Genomic DNA, 25,068 nt, shown 5'->3' with positions numbered 1-25,068 from the left:
TTTTTAAGTTTCATCCCATACCTCTGGACTACTTCAAAGCACTCCATGAGGTCGTCTGCATGACCCATGCATATTTTGGATTTGACCAGCATGTCGTCTACGTATACTTCCATGTTCCGCCACAGGAGGCCCTTGAACATTTGGTTGACCAAGCACTTGTGAGTTGCTCTGACGTTCTTTAATCTGAAGGGCATGACTAGGTAACAGTACACCCCCTTGTCAGTTGAAGCTAGTACACTCTGGATCTGCGACATGCATTTTTATTTGATTGTATCCTAAATAGGCCTCCATGAAGGATAGTAACTTGAAACTCGAGGTGGCGTCCACCATCTGATCAATTTGGGCCAGCGGGAAGCAATCCTTAGGGCAAGTCTTGTTAAGATCAGTGAAGCTATACAGACTTGCCATGTTCCATTCGATTTTGGTACCAAAACTGGGTTGGCCAACCATTCTGGGTAGTACACGTCCCGGATGAAGCCGTTGGATAACAACTTATCCACTTCCTTCTCCAGGGCGTCAGCCTTTACTGGGTCTAGCGGGCATCTTTTTGTTGTACCGGAGGCATATCTGGGTTGACGTTTAAGACATGGGTGATTACGTGGGGGCTTATCTCGGTCATATCCCCATGGCACCAATCAAAGATGTCTATAGCCGCCTTTATAGTGTCTATGATCTTTGAACAACAAATTCACAGAGCTTCCTGTTGGGTTTTGTGCCCTAAATAAAACCCATTTCAATATAATCAGATTTACTTATTAATAAAGATCAGAAATAACATTTTATGTTGCATGGTTCACATGATTTATTTCATGATTATATGCATATAATGTATGAATTCTATTTAAGTCAAGAACATATGAATTTGTTAATGATTATAGTCTTGTCAGCACAGTGGAATATAATCTTAATTATATGTTCAAAAGTTTATTCACTGATTTGTCAGTTCACTGGATTTAGACTGGCATGATATAATCAACGATAGGTATTCTTACAAAGTTTACCAGTATCGGATGTATGGAGTATGCATCTGATTAAGGCTCAAATTTATACATTTCATGTCTTTAATTATGCACATATGATTAATACAAATTGAATATTTTATAGTTTTAATGATAAATTTATTTTAGTTGCAGATATTTAATTTGTTTTAATTGTTGTGTTATTTTTCAGATTTGGATAAAGTGATAAAAGGAAAATTAAAATGCAAAGCCCACAATATTAAGTTCCAAGTGATGTAAATTTGAAGACCATTTTCATATTACATCAACTCCAACTACAACAAAGACCAAGCATTTCTATTCTCCAATCCATATAGAAATATATGTGGCTGGCGTGAACTTATTGTACACAATTAATGTGATTCTTTTGTCAAGGCCCACCAAGAAAATTATCACTTCCCATGCAAGCTTCAATCGGCCCAATCCAAATTTAAGTGAATAACTCATTGTTGAAGCATCAATCGTGGGACTCCAATTTCCGTGCAATCCAAGATGATTAATTCCTTGGTAGAGTCAAATTCACCCTCATAACAGATTATCCACGTACACACACGACGTCATCCATTTTCTCAGCACACGAACAATAAAAATGACTCACGTTCTTTGCCCATTTTAGGAGTCATTTTCTTTCCCACTAAACCGTGTACGTTTGGCTAGTTATGGGACTTGTTAGGCTCTATAAATAGGACCATTTAGGAAACCAAAAGCATCAGATTTTACCTAGAGTTATTATACCAAAATTTTATCTTTTTCTTTCCTTCTTCTTTATTTTACTTTATTAATTTTGGTGTAAAGACAATGCCTTTTCTAGGCTAATTTCTTTGGCAAGACTCAAGTGTAAGTTCATGCAATTTTTATTCTTCTAATATATTGATTTTCTTTGTTCTTCATTTTCACATTTGTTATATTAAATTTCTCTTCTTCTTAATTGCACTTTAAATTTAATAGTACCTTTTATATAAGTTCAGTCATGCTTTTCTTATGTAAGTTAGGCTATTAATTATTAGAGTGTTTATTATATTATATGATTTTTACTGCATTCTGCCAATGGTATTTTGTCGATTTAAATTATATAATGTGATAGTATTTTTAGAAGTAGTTTTAATTTAATTAGAGAACATATTTTTCTAGTGAGCTTAATCATACATATTTTCCAACTATAATTAATGGTGTAGAATTATAGTTGAGGTTAAAGAATCAATTTTATTAGGAAAATATAATTGCATGTACAAAGCTTGTGTCTTCCATAATCATTTTCTGATCACTTCTCATTTTAATTACTTGTTTAATTTTTTTTAAAAATCATTTCTCAATATTCTCATCACATTCAAGGTTCATATTTTATTCTTGTAAAATTACTAATTGTCCTTTTGAGTGTATTTTTCCTCCCTGTGGATACGACATATAGCCCGTTTACTACCGCGACCGCAGTGTAACTAATTGGGCGACATCAATTTTTGGCGCCGTTGCCGGGGAGGTTTCTGCGCTACAAGAGGTTAGTATAGTAGTTTTATTTATATTTTTTTTTTGTCTCTCTTTATTTGTTTATATAAAAAAAAAACTTTTTAGTTAGTATAATATAATTTAGTTTTTTTTTTAAGTTATATATAGATTCAAAAAAAAAAAAATCATTATATATTATTATTATTATTCTTTACTCTTTTAGTAAAAAAAAAAAGCAAGTCCTTTTTTGTTTAGTTTATTTGTTAGTTGTATTTATTATTTTACTACTATATTAGGGTGTTAGTTTTTTTTTTTTACATTATTTTATTTTGTGTACTTTTTTTTAGGATTAGCCATTTTTTTTTATTTATTTTAGGTTAGTTGTAGACTTTTATCCTTTAGGCTAAAAAAACAAAAAAACAAAAAAAAAATTGTGCATAAAATATTTTCATAAACTTTTTAGTGTAAACCCAATTGTGTAATGGTAAAAGTGGTACAAACTGAGATCATTCTGTCTAAGAAAGATTGGCTTTAAAGGTTTGTGATAGAGTACCCTCTACACTTTCTAGCAACCCCGGGGAGTTCTAGTAAAAGTGTGGGACGAAGCGGTACCTTGGCAACCTTCCCAATCGGCCTGGGAATATCTTGTGTGAATACCCTTGCATTATTACATAGTTGTAATTTACATTATTTAACAAGTGAAAATACACAAAAAAAAAAAAGTGAATGTCACGAAATAGAGACAAATTAGGGAGATTTGTAAAACAACAAATTGAAATTTTAGAAAACTCTCCTAAATCGTCTTCTTCCACTCGTTCTCATTCACCACCATCACCCATACTTCCTGCATTTCCAATGATGGCTCAACAACAGGAAATCCAACCAAGAACGCTACAGGATTATCTACATCCTACGCGTACGGCCACACCTTCATGCATAATGTATCCCATGAATATGCCCAACTTCGATTTCAAACCTGGCATGATTCAACTTTTACCAACCTTTCATGGTATGGAAAATGAGAGTCCATATGTGCATATTCAGGCCTTCGAAGAGGTGGTGGCCACATTCAACAACCAAGCTGACATCATTAACTTGGTGAGATTGAAGTTCTTTCCCTTCTCACTCAAGGACAAAGCCAAAAGCTGGTTGTATTCCTTAAGGCCAAGGTCTATTGGGACATGGGATGAGATGACAAAAGTATTTTTCTCTAAATTTTTTCCACCCCATAAGACCAGCAGCCTTAAGAGGCAAATCTCTACCTTCACCCAAAAGGACCATGAAACGTTTCATCAGGTCTGGGAGAGGTTTAAAGATTTGATGGGCCAGTGCCCACATCATGGATACGAAAGTTGGCGTCTTGTCAGCTATTTCTACGACGGTCTCACAGCCGACAAAAGACAATTCGTACAAATGATGTGCAATGGCGACTTCCTACAGAAAGATCCCGAAGAAGCTTTGGAATATCTTGAAGAAATTTCTGAAAAATCATACACATGGAGTGCGCCAAGTCCTACAGACAAGCCACGAACAGCCGGAGTCTACCAATTGAAGGAGGAGGACAGTGTGAAAGCTCAACTTGAAGCTTTGAAAAAACAATTTGAGGCTTTCAAAACTCAAGAAGGTAAAGCACTCCAGATCGCTGCAAAAGTGGAAAAGCAAGAACCATGCTTCATTTGTGGAGGGACTGATCATCAACCCCAAGAGTGCCCTAGTCTTAGTATGTTAAGGGGAGGAGATGAGGAACAGTGTAATGCCTTAGGGGATTACAAGAAGCCTTATAATGCCTACTCTAACACATACAATCCTGGTTGGCGTAACCATCCCAATTTCAGTTGGAAGGATACAAGTCAAAATCAAGCATCTGGGAGCCAATGGAGGCCTGATCAACAAAAGAATTTTCTTGAGAGTTCCATGAAAATTCTCGCAGAATCCCAACTAGAGTTCAGGACTTATTTCACTCAGGTGATAGAGGAATTGAAGGACATAAAGATTCAAATAACAAAGTTAAATGATTCTTCAGTCATTCAAGAGCGTGGTAAGCTTCCCGCTCAGCCTCTAATCACTCCCAAAGGGCAACATATGGCACAAACTTCTGCTCCTTCAGAGTCTAATCTCAAAGGGGTTAATGCTATTACTACCCGAAGTGGTCAAAGTACGGTATCACCATTACCTAAGACCACTAGTGTACCAATGCCCGCTCCAGATGCTGATGTGCCACAGAACCTTCCAGTAAAGGTGCCCTTTCCTCAGGCTTTGAAATCCACTGGAAAGGTACTGGAAAGTCATAGCGAGATCCTTGACTTTTTGACACAAGTTAAGGTTAACCTACCATTACTTCATGTAATCAAGCAAGTACCGGCTTATGCCAAAGTTATCAAGGATCTATGCACTATCAAAAGGAAGCACCATGTCAAGAAAACTGCATTCTTGGCAGAACAAGCTAGTGCGGTGATCGACTGCAAGACACCGCTTAAATACAAAGATCCTGGTTGTCCCACCATTTCATGTCAAATAGGGGAACAGGAATTTGGCCAAGCCCTCCTGGACTTAGGTGCAAGTGTAAATCTCATGCCTTATTCCATATACTTGCAACTAGGCCTAGGAGAACTTAAGCCCACATCTGTGGTGCTACAATTGGCCGATCGATCAGTTAAGAAACCTCGGGGAATAGTTGAAGATGTCTTGATTCAAATTGATAAATTCTATTATCCTGTGGATTTTCTCATCTTGGACACTCAATCTGAAGTCAACTTAGAGTCCAAAATTCCCATCATTCTCGGACGACCATTCCTCGCAACAGCAAATGCACTCATCAATTGTAGGAATGGTCTTATGAAAATCTCTTTTGGGAACATGACTCTAGAGGTGAATGTTTTCAACATTGGTAAACAACCACCTGATAACGATGAGTGTTTCCAATCATTTCTGATCGATACACTTATTTCAGAAGAGGTAGAAGCACAATACACTTCCACTCATCTCAATGACCTCTTTGAAATTTCTGAGATTTCTGAGTCGGGTAATACTGAAATCAACCCTGAAATCATCAATCAATTACCGACCAAAAGAACCATGTTTTGGAATCCAATCTTCGAGGGACTTCCTCAAGATAGGGAAACACCAAAACCATCCACTGTACAAGCTCCTCAACCAAACTTGGCTCAACTTCCTAAGGAACTTAAGCATGTCTTCTTGGGAGCAAACAACACTTTCCCTGTCATCATATCCTCCACCCTTAATGCAACTCAAGAGCAACAACTTATCAACGTGCTCACAGAGCAAAGAGGAGCAATTGGTTGGACGTTAGCTGACATTAAAGGGATTAGTCCTTTGATTTGCTCCCATCACATTAAATTGGAAGATGGGGCCATACCACGACGTGATCCTCAAAGGAGATTAAACCCACCAATGAAGGAAGTGGTAAAGACAGAAATCTTGAAGCTTCTGGATTACGGGATACTTTATCCTGTTGCCGACAAGAATCGGGTTAGCCCAACTCAGGTTGTTCCCAAGAAATCGGGAGTAACAGTGGTACCAAATGATAAGGGAGAACTCATCCCTACCAAGGTCACAACAGGTTGGCGCATGTGCATTGATTATAGAAAATTAAATGCCGCCACCTGTAAAGACCATTTCCCACTTCCATTCATCGATCAAATCTTGGAACGTGTGGCAGGTCATCCTTTCTACAGCTTTCTCGATGGTTATTCGGGGTACTACCAAATCGAAATTGCTTTAGAAGATCAGGAAAAGACCACATTCACTTGTCCTTTTGGTACCTATGCCTTTCGGCGTATGCCATTTGGCCTGTGTAATGCCCCAGCCACCTTCCAGCGCTGCATGATGAGTATCTTTAGTGATATGATCGAGAATTGTATGGAAGTATATATGGATGATTTGACAGTCTTTGGTGATTCATTTGAATCAAGCCTTCTCAATTTGGAAGCTGTGCTTAAACGATGCAAAGAGAAAGGCTTGGTACTCAACTGGGAGAAGTGTCATTTCATGGTGCCATCTGGCATAGTCTTGGGGCATATTGTTTCACAACAAGGAATTGAGGTTGATCAATCCAAGATTGAACTCATATCAAAGCTGCCCGCCCCCAAGACTGTTAAGGATGTTCGATCCTTTCTTGGGCATCTTTGGATTCTATAGGAGGTTCATCCAGAATTTTTCGACGATAGCTCGACCTTTGTCGAACCTCTTGGCAAAAGACGTGGTGTTTAACTGGACACCCGAGTGTGAGGAATCCTTCCAAACACTTGTCACCAAACTCACTTCTGCCCCTATCATTCAACCACCTGATTGGAACTTGCCATTCGAGATCATGTGTGATGCTAGCAATTACGCTATAGGGGCCGTCCTTGGTCAACGAAGGGAAGGGAAGCCCTTCGTCGTATACTATGCAAGTAGAACTCTTAATAGTGCTCAAATGAACTATTCTACTACTGAGAAAGAGTTGCTTGCCGTAGTATTCGCACTTGACAAGTTTCGTTCCTACCTGATCGGTTCCCCTATCACGGTCTTCACCGACCACTCTGCTCTTAAGTACCTCCTTTCCAAAAAGGATGCTAAGGCACGCTTAATTAGGTGGATCCTTCTGTTACAGGAATTTGACTTGACCATCAAGGATAAGAAAGGAGTTGAAAATGTGGTCGCAGACCACCTATCTCGTTTAGAGTTTTCTGATTCCGCTGATGGCCCTTCTATCCGAGATGACTTCCCTGATGAACATCTCTACACCATCACTAAGTTACCATGGTACGCTCATATTGTTAATTACTTAGTGATTGGTGAGCTTCCTGCTTCCTGGAATGCACAGGATAAACGTAAATTTTTGGTCGAGGTCCGTAACTTTTACTGGGATGATCCATATCTTTTCAAGTACTGCCCCGACCAAATTATGAGACGTTGCATTCCAGATGATGAAATTTTTAGTGTCTTGAACTTTTGCCACAACGAAGCATGTGGTGGTCATTTTTCTATGAAAAAGACTGCTGCAAAAATCTTACAGTGTGGTCTATACTGGCCCACTTTGTTCAAAGACACTAACAATTTCTGTCGATCTTGTGAAAGGTGCCAGAAACTAGGTGCGCTATCCCGCCGACACATGATGCCATTGAACCCAATGCTCGTAATAGAAATATTCGACTGTTGGGGAATCGATTTTATGGGACCGTTCCCACCTTCTTCTGGCTACCTTTACATTCTCCTCGCCATAGACTATGTCTCCAAGTGGGTTGAAGCCGTGCCATGTCGAAATGCAGATAACACAACTGTTGTGAAATTCTTAAAAGAAAATGTGTTATCTCGTTTTGGCACACCACAAGCTATCATCAGTGACCAAGGCACCCATTTCTGCAACCACTCTTTTGAGCATTTGATGCAAAAGTATGGTGTACTTCACAAGGTTGCACTGCCTTATCACCCACAGACAAATGGCCAAGCTGAGTTAGCTAATCGTGAAATTAAGCAAATTTTAGAAAAGACGGTTAACCCTGACCGCAAAGATTGGTCCTCCCGACTTCTCGATGCTCTCTGGGCCTACCGCACTGCTTACAAAACTCAGCTAGGCATGTCTCCTTACAGACTAGTCTATGGCAAGGCCTGCCATCTCCCTGTTGAACTGGAACATAAAGCATATTGGGCTGTAAAAAACCTAAATTCTGATCTCAACGCGGCAGGCCTTAATCGTAAGCTTCAGTTGTCAGAAATTGAGGAGTTGCGCAATGATGCTTATGAAAACTCAAGGATCTACAAGGCTAAATTAAAAGCGGCTCATGACAAGCAGATCCTGAGGAAAGAATTTGAGCCAAATCAGCGAGTGCATCTTTATGACACTCGCTTGCATCTCCACCCTGGGAAGCTGAGATCCCGGTGGACTGGGCCGTATATTGTAAAAACTGTCTTCCCCCACGGTGTTGTTGAGGTCGAAGACCCAACCGATGGGAGAAAATTCAAAGTGAATGGCCAGAGACTGAAACACTACATAGAGAGGGTGCCCCAGCCTATTGAGGATATCCTCGTGGCTCCGGTTTACCAGCCCTGAGTAGTGTTTCCCTAATCTTGTAGACAGGTTTGTTCTCTTTTTCCTTTTATCTTTGTCATCTTATTTTGTTATTTGTTATCATTTTTTTTGTTTTTCAGTTTTTATGTTTTTAGAGGATCAATATCGCTGCTATCCATGGTTGCTTGCTCTCCAGGTGTTCTCTTTCCCTATTCTTTTAATTTTTATATCTTTAGACATTGAGGACACTGTATTATTTTAGTTGGGGGTGGTGAGCATATTCAAGCATGTTTCTTAATTTTTGTCATATTAATATTTTCATGGTCAAATTTTTCAAAAATTACTCATTTATTCTTGTAAAATGTTATTTTCAAGCCAATTTTTACTATCTTTGTTACTTAGAATTTTTCTAGAGTTACAAATTGCACATGCCAAACTTTGTGGTAAGAAGATTGTTAGCACATATTTGCTTAGAAAAGCTACCAAGTTTAAGTGTTTATATTTTTGTGAGTGGCAAGATTTGAGAAAATAACTTTGGAATTTTTATTGATTCTTAGAAATGATTATAATTATTTTGGACATGGTACTAGGGTTTGATTGGATGTTGCTTTAAGGGATAAATTTTATAGACAAATCTTATTAAGGAGCCTTTTTGTAATTATTTTCTTTATGTGCAAAAAAAAAAAAAACAAGAGCAACATTTCCATCATTATATCCAACATGTTGCCTCTTGTTCAAAAAAAAAAAAAAAAAAAAAAAAAAAAAAAACAAGAAAAAAAAAAATTGCAACAGCAACATTTCTATCCATTTGTCTAACATGTTGCCTCTTGTTTATAAAAAAGTAGAAAAGAAAAAAAAGTTTGTAGTATTTCATTTTTTTTGTTGTTTGTTTTGGCTCCTAGAATAAATGTAAAAGATTGTCTATTTTTGTTTAAAAACCCGAAAAGCTGGTTTGTGGTACTCTTATGGTGGTTTGTCCAAATAATTCATAATCTATCTTCGTTTCAATATTTATTCAAATGTTTGTCCTAAATTAATCTATCCATTTCGAGTGCTCACTTTTCAATTTCCAACTCCATGAGTGAATACCTTAGCCATATATAAATATTTTCGATGACCTGTGAGACTAATGGAGTTGAGACTTTCACTTGGTACATTTTTCGAAAGCATTTATGTGTTATGGTTTGCGGTAAGAAGGTTCAAGTTTGGTGCACACACTCACAACTCTAGATTTATTCAAGGTAATTCAATATAGTTTTTATTGGCTTGTTACTAATATTTTGCTTGAATATTTGTGCAATTTTAGAAATATTGAGCTGAAAAATATCATGTTGGCATTATTATTCTTTCGCTTGAATTGCTAGAGACTAGCAATAAGCTAGTTGGGGGTTGTGATTAAGGCTCAAATTTATACATTTCATGTCTTTAATTATGCACATATGATTAATACAAATTGAATATTTTATAGTTTTAATGATAAATTTATTTTAGTTGCAGATATTTAATTTGTTTTAATTGTTGTGTTATTTTTCAGATTTGGATAAAGTGATAAAAGGAAAATTAAAATGCAAAGCCCACAATATTAAGTTCCAAGTGATGTAAATTTGAAGACCATTTTCATATTACATCAACTCCAACTACAACAAAGACCAAGCATTTCTATTCTCCAATCCATATAGAAATATATGTGGCTGGCGTGAACTTATTGTACACAATTAATGTGATTCTTTTGTCAAGGCCCACCAAGAAAATTATCACTTCCCATGCAAGCTTCAATCGGCCCAATCCAAATTTAAGTGAATAACTCATTGTTGAAGCATCAATCGTGGGACTCCAATTTCCGTGCAATCCAAGATGATTAATTCCTTGGTAGAGTCAAATTCACCCTCATAACAGATTATCCACGTACACACACGACGTCATCCATTTTCTCAGCACACGAACAATAAAAATGACTCACGTTCTTTGCCCATTTTAGGAGTCATTTTCTTTCCCACTAAACCGTGTACGTTTGGCTAGTTATGGGACTTGTTAGGCTCTATAAATAGGACCATTTAGGAAACCAAAAGCATCAGATTTTACCTAGAGTTATTATACCAAAATTTTATCTTTTTCTTTCCTTCTTCTTTATTTTACTTTATTAATTTTGGTGTAAAGACAATGCCTTTTCTAGGCTAATTTCTTTGGCAAGACTCAAGTGTAAGTTCATGCAATTTTTATTCTTCTAATATATTGATTTTCTTTGTTCTTCATTTTCACATTTGTTATATTAAATTTCTCTTCTTCTTAATTGCACTTTAAATTTAATAGTACCTTTTATATAAGTTCAGTCATGCTTTTCTTATGTAAGTTAGGCTATTAATTATTAGAGTGTTTATTATATTATATGATTTTTACTGCATTCTGCCAATGGTATTTTGTCGATTTAAATTATATAATGTGATAGTATTTTTAGAAGTAGTTTTAATTTAATTAGAGAACATATTTTTCTAGTGAGCTTAATCATACATATTTTCCAACTATAATTAATGGTGTAGAATTATAGTTGAGGTTAAAGAATCAATTTTATTAGGAAAATATAATTGCATGTACAAAGCTTGTGTCTTCCATAATCATTTTCTGATCACTTCTCATTTTAATTACTTGTTTAATTTTTTTTAAAAATCATTTCTCAATATTCTCATCACATTCAAGGTTCATATTTTATTCTTGTAAAATTACTAATTGTCCTTTTGAGTGTATTTTTCCTCCCTGTGGATACGACATATAGCCCGTTTACTACCGCGACCGCAGTGTAACTAATTGGGCGACATCAGCATCGGAAGGGACCGATATTGAACTTTGATTAGATATATTAAAATTTACCGTAATATCTATTCAATTCAATATCACCTGTTGATCCTAGATCAAATGATCTTAATCCTGATATGGTTAGGTTCGATCTCAAGAGTATTATACATGTTCTTTGATTTGTTAGTTAAGCCTACTTTTGGGTCAGGGTGATACGTACATTTTGGGAACATGATAGTATAATTGAGTGGGAGCGCTAACATAAATATGGAGTCTATAACTTCTATAGGAATTTAGAAGTGAAACGATGATATCCTTTGAGCTTGGCTAAACAGAGATAAATGGTGGAGATCTCATTTCACTTAGCTGAAATATCATTTATACGGAGCTAAGTGTTTTAAGGATAAAATACATTGAAGGTGTAACGGTAATTTAGTTCCTATTCAATGTAGATCATCTATTAGAGGGTCATTGATCAAATTAGGATTATAACAATGGATAACTAATAGTGTATCTATATCGTGGAACATATAGAGCGTTCTATATGACTGAGAGTGTAATTCCAAGTTCTAAGTGTCGATTCAATAAGGAATTAATAAGTTAGGGAATTTACTTGGTAAATTCGATTCGACTTATTGGAAGCTCGGTTATATAGGCCCATGGTCTCCATACTAGTTGGGACCATACTGCTTGTAAGACTCAGCTAATTGATTTTAATTAATCAATTATAATTCTAAAGTTAGGCTATGTCTACTTTATGAATTTTCACTGAGCAAGGGCGAAATTGTAAAGAAAAGAGATTCTAAGTTTTATTTGTTAATTAAGAGACTTTATATATCTAAATTAATAAATATATTAAAGGACAATATTATTTAATGATTAATTTTTAGTTATTAAATAATTAGAATTGGCATTTAAATGGTTAAATTAGAAAATTGGCATTTTTGAGAAAATAGGATTGAAAAATGACAAAATGGCAAAATTGCAAAGTGAGGCCCATTATCCTTATATGGCCGGCCACTTTGTATAGAGTTTACCATTTATATTTTTCATTATTTTAATGTCATACAATTCTAACCTAAACCTAGATGGCTTTCTATAAATAGAAAGTGATGGCTTCAGGAAACTATGACTTGAATCTTATTTTCTCTCAGAGAAAACCTGAGCTTCATAGCCGCCAGCCTCTCTTCTCTTTTCTTCTCTTCAATTTCAAAATACCCTAGTGATAGAGTAGTGCCCGCACACATCAAGTGGTATCTCAATCATTGTGTAGAAGATTGTGTAGAATCCAATCAAGAAGGAGAATCAGCATCAAAGAAAGGAGAGAAAGAGATTCAGGTGTAGATCTTGATTATGTTCTGCTACAGAAAGGAATCAAGGGCTAGAGATCTGAACGGAAGGAGTCATTATATTCTGTTGCACCCAATGTAAGGTTTCCTAAACTTTATATCTGTTTATTTCATTATTTTAGAATTCATATTAGGATGTTAATGAAACATACATGGTAGTAAATCTAGATCCTGGTAAAATATTTCCAACAACTGGCACCAGAGCCATGGTAATGATTTACTTTCATGAAATATGAATTAAAACGATGTTTTGTGTTGATTTGGATGACTTCATGTGGTTTATGTGTTGTACAGAATCTTTTTCCATGAAAAATATTTTTTCTGTTTTTGAAAATATTTTATTTGGATTCCTTGTGAAAATTAAGCAATTTTCGTTTTTACGTGCAGCCTAGCTGCTGCCTCAACCCCAAAATCCGATTTTTTAGGGATTTTTTTTCCTATTTCGAATTTTTGCTATTTTTAAACCCCAAATTAAAATAAAATACTATTTTTAAATATATTTGAACTTAAATATTATATTTCAAATTAATAATATTTATTTTTAGTAATTATTATTAATTTTGATATTTTGAGGTTTAAATTTAAAAATTGATTATTTTATTTTTTAAATTATGGTCAGATTTAAAGATTTGTTAATTTCTTTAATATTTATATATTATTTAATTATAAGATTAGATATTTTGATATTTTACATATTTTAAATTAAAAGATATCTTTATCTTTTTTATTTAAAATATTATATTAAAATTATCTTATATGCAAATTAAATAGTTAATAAATTTGAAATTAACGCAGATATTTTTATAGATATTCCAACCATAATTTTTATAAATTCAAAAAAAATTGTTATTTTGTTAAATATTTAATTATTTATAAATTATAAGTTTAAAAATGATATTTTTTTATATCATTTTTTTACTAATTGGAAATTTATAAATTGGAAAATTGACATTTTTGAGAAAATGGGATTGAAAAATGATAAAATGGCAAAATTGCAAAGTGAGGCCCATTATCCTTATATGGCCGGCCACTTTGTATAGAGTTTACCATTTATATTTTTCATTATTTTAATGCCATACAATTCTAGCCTAAACCTAGATGGCTTTCTATAAATAGAGAGTGATGGCTTCAGGAAACTATGACTTGCATCTTATTTTCTCTCAGAGAAAACCTGAGCTTCATAGCCACCACCCTCTCTTCTCTTTTCTTTTCTTCAATTTCAAAATACCCTAGTGATAGAGTAGTGTCCACACACATCAATTGGTATCTCAATCGTAGTGTGGAAGATTGTGTAGAATCCAATCAAGAAGGAGAATCAACATCAAAAAAAAGGAGAGAAAGAGATCCAGGTTCAGATCTTGATTATGTTCTGTTACAGAAAGGAATCAAGGACTAGAGATCTGAACGGAAGGAGTCATTATATTCCGCTGCACCCAATGTAAGGTTTCCTAAACTTTATATGTGTTTATTTCATTGTTTTAGAATTCATATTAGGATGTTGATGAAACATACATGGTAGTAAATCTAGATCCTGGTAAAATATTTCCAACACTTCCATTATCCACTAATATCCTGGCCACAACCTTATTGGCGATGGGAGTCTCTATGACCAGGGGGTCACGGTGCGAAAATCACATTGACTTCACGTCTTCTTCCGTGAAACTGATGGGCTAATCCATAAGTCTAGGCCTTTGAGCTGGGAGTTGAATAACTTCCCATACCTCTTCGTCATGTTTTAGAGCTCCAGCGTAACGTTTTAACTCATTCTTGGTGGTTCCTTCAATATGAGGCTCCCCGGAGATCATAGCGACTATTCTGTTAGGCTGGGGGGGCAGTCCAGGTGTCTGCTGAAGTGGCACCCCTACTGGAGGTATCTAACCCTCGAGCGTACCCCCGGTTCTTCCCTGAGGTAAGGGACCTCCAGTTTGAGCCAGATTCAAATGAGGTAGCCTATTTTTGATCCATTCGTACAAGTGGCCCAATCGGATTAGATTTTCAATTTCATTCAAATTTTAACACTCGTTTGTGGTGTGACCGATGTCGTTGTGATAGTCGCATCTTTTGTTAGGGTCCCTCGAGGAGCTATCCCTATACAAGGGGGGAGGCTTCCGATAATGCATATTTTGTCGGGTAGCAAGGTATTCACGTTCTTGAGAGTCTATGAGCTCAGTGCATTGCATGTATTGGGGAGTATACCCCCTTCGTTGCCTTTTGTCCTCGGTCCGTGTGCTACCTTTAGAAGATCTCTTGCTCCAGGATCATTGATGGGCTCCTACCATACTGGTGGCTGGTGCGGATTGGGACGGGAGTTGGACACTCACCTAGAGGGATTGCTTACGGGTGCTCCAAAGTGTGACAATTCTGGGTTTAAGACGAGGTTTTAGTTGTGTCCTGGAGCAACATAGAACGGTATTCCGCTTGTTTGGGGAGCAGCAGGAGGCAGAGCCAGTGGAAGTTGGGCTCCTAGTGTATATCCGACATTCCCGTCAGGTAATACCCTCCGTAAGCCACTATCTGGGCCTCTTCCAGGTTAGTGTATTTTTGGACTCTTTTCTGGAAGTCTTAAAGGCTAGCCGCTCCTTCTTGTTGAAACACGTTCTAGAAAAGGGTTCTTGTTCGGATCTCGACTTGGAGTAGGGTCAACTGTTATCCATCGTCCACCTTCTTGGTTTTTGAGGCTTCCTCCTTGAATCTCTTTATGAAATTCTTTAGGGTTTCTGCGGGAAGTTGTTTTATATTGGTTAGGGCATTGACTTCAAGGTTAATCTTCCTTGCCGCCACACACTACAAGAAAAGGCCTTTTTACTGGTGCAGTTCGTCAAATGCGCCGGTAAAAGTTATCGACCAAAAACTAAAATCCCACTTGCATTTATGCTTAACTTTTGCCGGCGCAATGATAATTATGCGCCGGTAAAAGTAAGGAAATGAAGCGCAAAAATGCGCGAAAAGTTTGCCGCCATTCATTTCATTTATGCTGGCGCTTATATACTTTTACCGGCGCATCTATGCGTCGGTAAAAGTCCCAAAAAAAAGAGAGGGAAACTTCCCGCGTGAATTTTCTTGGTAGGTGGGGATACTTTTACCAGCGCACATTTGCGCCGGTAAAAGTATTAAATTAAACGCGTAGATTTTGATGTGGCAAGTGGGGATACTTTTACCCGTGCAATTGTGTGCCGGTAAAAGTTGTAAATGAAACGCACATTTTGACTTAGGTCAAAATTTTAAAAGAACTTTTACCGGCGCATCCAATTGCGCCGGTAAAAGTGTATATATGAACCAGTCGAGCACGAAGCCCCCCCTTCTTCCCCATTTTCATTTTTCCTCTGAAAAAAAATTCTTCTCAAACCCTCTCTCAATCCCTCTCCGATTCCTCTCAATCACTCTCTTTCTCTATCAATCTCTATTTGATTCTCTCAATCTCTCTCAATCACTCTCTCTTTTTTTCTTCAAAAAAACCACCACCACCACCTCCGTCGGCCACCACCGCCACCACCACCGTCGGTCACCACCACCATCGACGACGGCCGTGCTACGCCAGCCACCACCGCAGACCACCAAGCCCCACCTCCTCCAATTTATTTAAGGTATTTTTAATTTTTTTAATTTTAATTTTTTTGTATTATTTATATGTATGGATTTGTGTATGTATGTGTTTATTAGTGTATGTATGTATTTCTGTATGTATGTGCATGTATATTTATGTGGGTATAAATGTATGTATGTGTATAAATACATGTATGTATGTATATGTATGTGTATGTGGGATTATGTATATATATATGTGTATGTATGTGTATGTGTATGTGTATGTGTGTGTATATGTGTAAGTTAGTGTAGGGTAATGGATATGTGATAAAATTTTTAAATTTTTATAGGTATTAAATTTTTAATTGGGTTTTACTTTTTTATGAAATTAGGTCCCTGTTCGACCGCTCCGGATTACCGCTAGCTGCCTGCAGTTGTCATTTGTGCACTCGATTCAGGTATATTTTTTTGCTTTCGCTTACTACGTAGTATTGTTTGTTATTAGTTAATATGTCTATGCATGTTAGAGAAGTAGGTTCTGTGATAAAATTGACTGTTGTTGGATGGGTGGATTATTTTTTTGTTTATATATTGTCGTAAAATTTTCTTGTGTTATTTATAGGTATTAAAAATTTTGGGTTTACACTTTTTAAGCTGTTATGCTGCCGGAATTTTAGTAGAAAAAATGTAAAATTAATTAAATGTTTAAATGAAATAAAATTGAATTACTATTAAGAATAAATTAATATGTTCATAAAATAAAAGAAAATAAATAAGGTTACACATGAAATTGAAATTGAGAACATGTAATTAAAAAGTTTGTAAAATAATACTTTTTTTTTAAAAAAAAAATATTTTCAATTTAAATAATAAATAATTAGAAAAATAATTAATTATGAAATGTAATATATAATTTTAAATATAATAAAATGATATTATTAGTTTTAATATGTTAATAATTTTAATTTAATTAATAAATGATTGAAAAAAAATTAAAGAATGTAATATATAATTTAAAATGTAATAAAGTGGTATTAACTTTTTTTAAAAAGTTAGTAATTTTAATTTAAATAATAAATGATTAAAAAATAATAAAAATGAAAAAAAAAATGTAATATATAATTTAAAATATAATAAAGTGATATTATAAATTTGAAAAAGTTAGTAATTTAAATTTAAATAATAAATGATTAAAAAAATAATAAAAGTGAAAAATGTAATATATAATTTAAAATATAATAAAGTGATATTATGACCGCAAAACACAAAATAGCGGTGTTATGGTGCCTGATGAAGATGGACAAAATTTTTACGGCACACTTGAAAAAATTATGGAGTTCACTTATTTAAAAGACTGCAGTGCTCTCTTATTTTTGTGTAAGTAGTTTGACACTAATGAGAGTAGAATGGATAGTGACGGTGTTATTACTAGCATTTGCGTCAACCGAGAGTGGTACCAAAATGAACCTTTCATACTTGCATCTCAAGCAAAATTGATCTATTACATTCCTGATTTGAAGAACGGTAAAGACTGGCTGATTGTAAATGAGTACATACCGCGAAATGTTTGGGACTTCTCGGAACTGATAGGGAGACACCCTTTGTACAGGAAAACAATTCAGCTGAAACCGAGTTCGTTGTTCAACTTCCACAGTTGGATGATGTTGACTATGTTCGCCATGATGTCGATCCAACTGAAGTTGCAAACATCCATCGTGTTAATTCATAGCCTCAACAATTACATGATTTTATTGTCGATGATGACAACGAGGGTCTAAATACCGAAGAAGACAACTCCTTAGAATTAGAGAGTGACAGTGATGATAATGTTGTATATGTAACTGATGATGAGGATGATGAATTGTAATCGAAATAGTATTTTAAATAAAATAAAAACTACAACCCTTCTTCTTTAATATGTTTTGAATATGTTAGTTTATTTTAAATAAACAATATGTGTTGTATATGTAGTATGTCTACACCAGATGGCAGCAGTTCGAAAAAGAAAGGGGTCAGAGGTAAATACAAAGGCAAGAATGTTGAGGAGGAGCTCTCCAAAACACAATCTGCCAAGTTACAGATTGAGTTGCATGCAGAGACTGGGACCCCCGTCGGCAAAAACGGAACAAAATTCAACAATATAGCTAAATGGATGACTCAGATATCTATCCCCATCAATAAATTCAATTGGGAAGATGTCAGTAGAGCTGACATCAATGCACCCTGGGATAGACTTGAGGTATGTTGTAATAATTTTTTTAATTTTTAAATTCACTACTACAAATTAAGCTTTTAGTGAGACTATATAGTGACACACATAAAAGTGTGGGTCACTAAAAAATTAAAAGTAGTTTTTAGTGACACATAACATTTGACTCTAAATGTTCGGTGTTTATTACGCAGAATGTGTGTCACTAAAAATATAGAGTGTCACTAAATACTAAAACCCAAAATTTATAATTTTATAAAAATAACGTGGCTTTAGCGACGCGCACAACGTGTGGGTAAATACGTTTGCTCACACGCGTGGCGTGTCACTATATACCCTTTTATTTTAATAAAAAAAATAAAATGTATAATTATAAAATTAATAAAAATAAATATAAATAAAAATTAATTATATTAAAAAATTAATTAAAAAAAAGAAATTAGATGAGTATAAATTCATCTCTTTTCTTACAAAACCCTAAAAATTCTAACCTAACTCTCTCTCCCTCTCTACTGCGAACAGAACCCTCCAAGGTCGGCCCCTCCAGTCGAACCACAACCCCAAGCCTCCAATCGCGAACCCTAAGCCGCCCCTCCAATCGCGAACCCTAAGCCTGTTCACCGTCCGAGAACCCAACACCCCAACCCTGTCTTCGTCGTCTCTCCCTCTCTCTGTTTTTGCGCACTGAAGGTCCCATCTCCGGTGACGCCTCTCTCTCGGTCGTCTCTCTCTCTCTCTCTCTCTCTCTCTCTCTCTCTCTCTCTCTCTCTCTCTCTCTCTCTCTCTCTCTCTCTCTCTCTCTCTCTCTCCGTTTTGCTCGAATGCTCCTCGTTGATGGTCTTCTCCATCGCCTCTTTGTTTATTTCCCTTTGTTTGTGTGTGTGTGCAGGTGGACGGAAAGGGCTGGGCTTTATGTTTGATTGAGTTTTGCCTCTTCATTTTGTGTGTGAATTGTTTTTAGTACTTGATTTTTTTTTAGAAAATGTATGTTGTAAATGAAATTTGTTTTACTGTAAATGATATTTTTTTTTCAGAAATGTATGATATTGTATGAGAAGTTAATGATATAATTAGTATTGATTTTGTTTGTGTTGGGTTTAAATTGTGCATTTTTAATTCTGTATATGTATATGAAAAAGATTATTATTGGTAAAAAAATTTATTCATTTGTAAATTTTAAGTTTTAGCATGATAATTAGAAAATATTGATTAGTGAGTTAATTTTATTAAAAAAATAATTAAAATATTATTTAATGCTTTTAAAATTAAAAAAAATATATATAAAATAAAAAATTAAATTAAAAAATAAAATAAAAAATGATATAGTGACACACATTTTCAGTGACTATATATATAAAATATAAAATTAAATAAAAAATAAAATAATAAAAAGGATATAGTGACACACATTTTGTAACTCTAAAAAGTATTTTTAGTGACACCTCCATTAGTGACACGCATTGAAGTGTCACTAAAACACTTTAGACACTCTCAAAACCTATCACTAAAAGGCATTTTTGTAGTAGTGATTACTATACTCTTATTAAATTCTAAATAATGTATTAATGTGTAACTTTTTGCAGACCAAGTTTGTTCTCCAACGAGATAACCCTACATTCGTAGACTACGGTGAGTACGAAATGTCAAAGGGTTTACGTGACTGGAGGGCAGACTGCAAGAAAAAGTGGATACAAAATATTGAGGAGCTTGGACAGGAGAGGGCCGACATGTCACCTCCTGAGGGAGTAACTCAAGAGGTGTGGAGTGACTGCAGCGCTTACTGGAGCACAGACAAACAAAAGGTACATTTTTTAAAATTTCTAATTTTAGTAATGTTAAATTTATATAGTCAATAATAAATAATTAATTGTTAGAAAAATTATTAATTTCAGGCGAGAGAAACGAAAAATAAAGAAAGTCTGGGTAAGATGAAACTTCAAGGAGGCTGGGGCTCGAAGCCTATCATTCATTTAATTTTTTCTAGTAAAATAACAATAGTAATATATTTTCTCTTGAAAATAGGCTAACCCCGACACAGGAGAACTGCCAGCTGCGGTGGAAACTTTTCAAAAGTTTCACAATAAAGGCAACAATTGGCGCAACGAGTTCGCGCAACAAGCTTACGTAAGTTTACATTTTAATTCAATTTTTATTTATTTCTTTCAATTTATTTGGTATTAAAATTAACCATTTAACTTATTTGATTGTTTTAGGAGCAAATGGTTGAAATAGCGGCAACTCAACCAGCGCCCACTGAAGATGAGCCCGATGAGCCTGCTGTTGATCCTACACAGTACCCTCGAGACTTACCTGTTATGACGGAAGTACTCGGGGAACGATCTCGACATGTTAGAGGCTTTGTCCATCTCCCCAGACTGAAGGGAGTTGGGGCCAAAAGAGCACCTGCCACGCATTCTTCAGCCCCACTGACTGTTACAATGGAACAATACGAGGCTTTACAGAAAAAAGTACTGGAGGAAGCGGAGCAGACAACTCAACATACGAGGCAGCAGTATGAGACACAACAACTCTACCTCAGACGATTCCAAGATCAGTTTTAGTATCTTTCTCGAGCTATGCCGGGTTTCAACTTGCCTCCCATGGATCTTCCACCATTTTCCACTCCTGGTGCTGGATCGTCAGCTGCTCCTGGTGTTGGATCGTCATCGCAGCCTCCCGAGACTCAGAGAAACAACGATGATGACATTACCCGCCTATAAAACTTTACTTTTTTTTTATTATCCGATTCGAACATCGATCTTTTCACATTTTGTTTATATATTGATTTTAGTAGAACATAATATAATTAAAGTTTGTATATCTTTTAATGTAAATTATGTTGGTTTTTTTTTTGTTAATATAATATTATAATTATTTAAAAAAATTAATTAGTTATAATTAATTAAATATAATTAATTAATTTTTTTTTTTAAAAAAAATACTTTTGCTGGCGCATTCCTACGCCGGTAAAAAGTGGCCCAAAACTGTTGGCGCCAACTGTCAAATTGGCGCCAATAGTTTGTCGGCGCATGTATAGCGCCGGCAAAAGCTTATCAAAGCAGGTTCATAGCGAATAAGGGTATTTTTTAACACCGGCCCTTCTTTTTCACCGGCGTGATTTCTCGCTTCTGTTTTACCGGCGCATTTAGTCTACGCGCCAGTAAAAAGTCTTTTACCGACCAAGATTCCCAGACAAGCTTTGCAGGCGCAGTTAGTGTACTTTTGCCGGCGCAATTTTGCGCCGGCAAAAGAGGGTTTTCTTGTAGTGACACTACAAAAAAAAGGCTTACCTCGGCAGCCCTATCTTGGCGGGCTCGCGTGTGCGTGTCGAGATAGGCCTGATTTTCTTAAAAAAAATTTTGAGCATGGCAATAACGGCGGGCCTATATAGGCCCGCCGTTATTGCTATTTTTTAAAACTTCAAATTTGAGCAATCTCGGTGGGCTCGCGTGCGCGTGTCGAGATAGACCAGATTTTTTAAAAAAAACATTCTAAAACTTAAAATTTGACCAATCTCGACGGGCCAATATAAGCCCGCCGTTATTGGTAACTATATTGGCCCGCCGAGATTGGTCAAAAAAAGCCCGGCCCACCCATATAACCACTCTTTTCATCTTCTTTCCATTACATCTTAAAAAAAAAACCCTATTTTCTTCCCCATAAAGAAAATGGCAGCCATTCTCCCCTAATCTAAAATTTCAAACATTGATGTTCTCTTCTTCTATTTCATCACAACCATTTCAAAAAAGAGGTGAGCTTAAATATATACTATTGATTTATTTTTATTTTTTCTTTTATATTCTTATCCTAATAGTTGTTAATTTATTTGTCTAAAAAGTTAGTAAATTATTGAAATATTAGTTTGCATTTAAATGTTTTAGATTGAAATATGTTTGGGTAAGCTTCATACAACATAAAGGAAGCTTGAGAATTGATTGGAGGTTCATTTTGGTTTTTTTTTTCTTTATTTTTTTTTGGCCGAAAATGGTGTTTTTTTTTGGCCAAAAATGTTTCTTTATGCATTTTCAATGAAAAATTAGGAATCAGGTTAGGCTTATGATTAATTGATGCATTTTTCTTTTTTTCTGCAGTGCTCCGTGTACTACTTAGTTTTTAATGATGCTCATGATGATGTTGTTGGGGAAGAAATTGAAAAGCCCTAATTAAGGTAATTCTTTTTCAAGGTTTTTTTTTATCAAGAATTTTGTATTAATTGATTTCTATTTGTGTGTATTTACAATGTAATTTTAGCATTTTTATTTAATTTATTCTATTTTATTTGAAAAATTTTGGAGATTAGGAATCTTTTTTTTCGAGCTAAGAGCTAGATGTAATTTCATCTCAACAGCTAAAAGAAATGGATTATTAAGTACTTTTCCTTTTTGCATATGCTGTGAGTAAATATATAAAACAAAAAAATGAACACAACACAAGTTTTTGTAGATGAAAAGAGACAATAATTGTTTTTGTAGTTTCTGCAAAAGAAAAAAGAAAAAAGAAAACTTCACATCTTCAGTGCCCATATGATATCAATAGGTGGATCAACACAGAATGAGTCCATTAATGAGCTCATCAACATGGTTTTTGTCACATATGTTTCTATCTACACAAAACCTATGAACCTATGCTTCTAAGTCTCTCATTCTTTGCACATTCCTCCAGTGCATTATTAAGTGGGTTGTGTTGTATGGTTATAGTGTGAGTGTTTGCTATTTTATTGTACATGCTGCAGCCCAAAATTAAATTTTGGTCTCATTTCTTCACACGAAAATTACATTGTGGTATAATATAATATGCTACAAACAAAACTCAATTAGTATTCGTATAATCTCAAGATGAGGTGTCTTATTTGTGTTGGGATTATTGTAAAAACAAATGTATTTTGCTTCAAGTATGTAGGACATTATGGTTTGAAATATAGCACATGAATCTTTTCTTGTGAATTGGCATTTTAAAGTTTCAAGAAATATAAATAATTTAATCTTTCCAAATGATTAGCTTGAATTAAATTACATATACATGGGATGAATGCTCTGTATCTTTGACAATTTTGGATTGGGAATCTTACTCAAGTTGATACAGTACCGTACGATCAAATTTGATTGAAAGAGCTTGATGGAATGTATATATATTGCTACTCACTTATATCACAAATATATGAGAAAAGAAAGGAGACATAATTTAATTATTTGATATAGCTTCCTATAGAAAAAGGAGTAGCTTAAACAAATTAAATAAATAAATATAAACGTGCATGGATTTTAGCTTTCTTTAGCTGATCTCTTTCCATACATATATGTTAATGTATATATATATAGATACCACATGCAGGATGTATACACACTTAATTGCTTTTTTTCAAGTTTCTCAAAGGACGTGATCACATGAAACAAAGCTTATCCTTTGAACTTTTTAATAATTGTATTTGTTCGTAGGTTTTGCGGTTAATCATCAAGGGTCTAAATTGAAGGGAGAACACGATTTCTTCCAAGTGTTGATTGGTTTGCTGGCTAGCTAGAGGTATACTTTTTCTATCTTTTAATTAATTATGAATTAGTAAGCATATTAGATGAGTTTGAATATCTTAATTTTAGGCAATTCTTATTTTGTGCACAGTTTTTATTAGTAAGGACTTAGCATATTTTGTAATGTATACTTTTAATTTTGTTATAATATAATTAGAATATATTTTGTACTTAATTTTGTTATATAATTTAAATGATTTTTATTTCAAAGAAAATGTTGATTCTTATAATTAGTTTATCATTGTTTCAAATAAAAAAATTAATATATAATTAATCAATAAATGAAAAATTACTATTGTAGTGTTTGAGCTATTGTATCTTTATAATATAATTTAAATTTTGAATTATAAAGAAACTAATATATATACATAAAATTTGACTGACTTTTATATTATAGTGTTATGGTCAGAAAACATACTCAATGGATGAGATCAACGAAGTGCGTGAAGAATGGGTCTCCTACTTAACTGAGTATATGTCATGATTTAGATTAAATTTTATTAAATATATATGACTGATTATATTTACTGTCAAACTTTTGAACTAATTACAATATATATTATTATGTAATACTTTATTATATTAAAAGATGAATTACATACTATTTAAAGTATTGAAAGATTATTTTGCAAATTATATTTGAATTGTAAATTTTTGTATGCAATCAATATGTAATAGAAGGGAGAATTATTTTTTTCCACCAGTACACTATCTCGGGGGGCTCTTTAGACTGCCAATAATGACCAATAACGAGGGGCCAAGCCCGTCGAGATAGGTGTCAAAAAATATTAAATTGGGATAAAAATATACCTATCTCGACGGGCATAGACTGTCGAGATTGCATCATAATATACGGCGGGCTTTGCCCGCCGAGAATGTCCCCAATAACGAAGGGCCGGAACCGCCGAGATAGATTCACCACCAATCTCAGCATTGAAATTTACGGCGGGCCACACCCGCCGAGATAGATCAATAACGGGGGGCTAGGCCCGCCGACATTGACCTATTTTTTTGTAGTGTGACAAACTGTCGTCGAAAGCTCACTTGTAACTTGTTCCAACAGTCGACTGATCCTGACTCCAATTTCTTGAACCATTCTTTGCAGATCAGCTCAGTGTTAGTGGAAAGCATAGACACTTCGCATTATTACTAACCCTCATGACGGTCATTACCCGATTAAACTGGGACATATGGTCACTAGGGTCTGACTCTCCATTGT

The 25,068-nt window shown here is 34.9% G+C and overlaps 1 protein-coding gene, 1 long non-coding RNA gene and 1 other non-coding gene across 3 annotated transcripts; 2 read left to right on the top strand and 1 right to left on the bottom strand.

Moving 5' to 3' along the window:
* Window positions 1-2,843: 2,843 nt before the first annotated feature.
* LOC133034837 (uncharacterized) lies at window positions 2,844-6,599 on the top strand. Its single transcript, XM_061110288.1, has one exon. The coding sequence runs from the start codon at window positions 3,168-3,170 to the stop codon at window positions 6,597-6,599; it is 3,432 nt and encodes a 1,143-aa protein (XP_060966271.1). The 5' UTR covers window positions 2,844-3,167.
* On the bottom strand, window positions 3,681-3,787 carry LOC133033775 (small nucleolar RNA R71). The gene has a single exon (XR_009685839.1). It is a non-coding gene; the product is annotated as a small nucleolar RNA R71 (small nucleolar RNA).
* Window positions 6,600-21,968: 15,369 nt separating the features above from the next.
* On the top strand, window positions 21,969-24,391 carry LOC133039903 (uncharacterized). The gene is made up of 5 exons (XR_009688853.1): window positions 21,969-22,075; window positions 22,206-22,275; window positions 22,416-22,492; window positions 23,760-23,844; window positions 24,247-24,391. It is a non-coding gene; the product is annotated as an uncharacterized LOC133039903 (long non-coding RNA).
* The last annotated feature ends 677 nt before the right edge of the window (window positions 24,392-25,068 follow it).

Source organism: Cannabis sativa, chromosome 1 (assembly GCF_029168945.1).
Source record: "Cannabis sativa cultivar Pink pepper isolate KNU-18-1 chromosome 1, ASM2916894v1, whole genome shotgun sequence".
Taxonomy (NCBI): Eukaryota; Viridiplantae; Streptophyta; class Magnoliopsida; order Rosales; family Cannabaceae; genus Cannabis; species Cannabis sativa.
The sequence above is the reverse complement of the archived record's forward strand: the minus strand, read 5'-3'. Positions and strand labels throughout refer to the sequence as shown.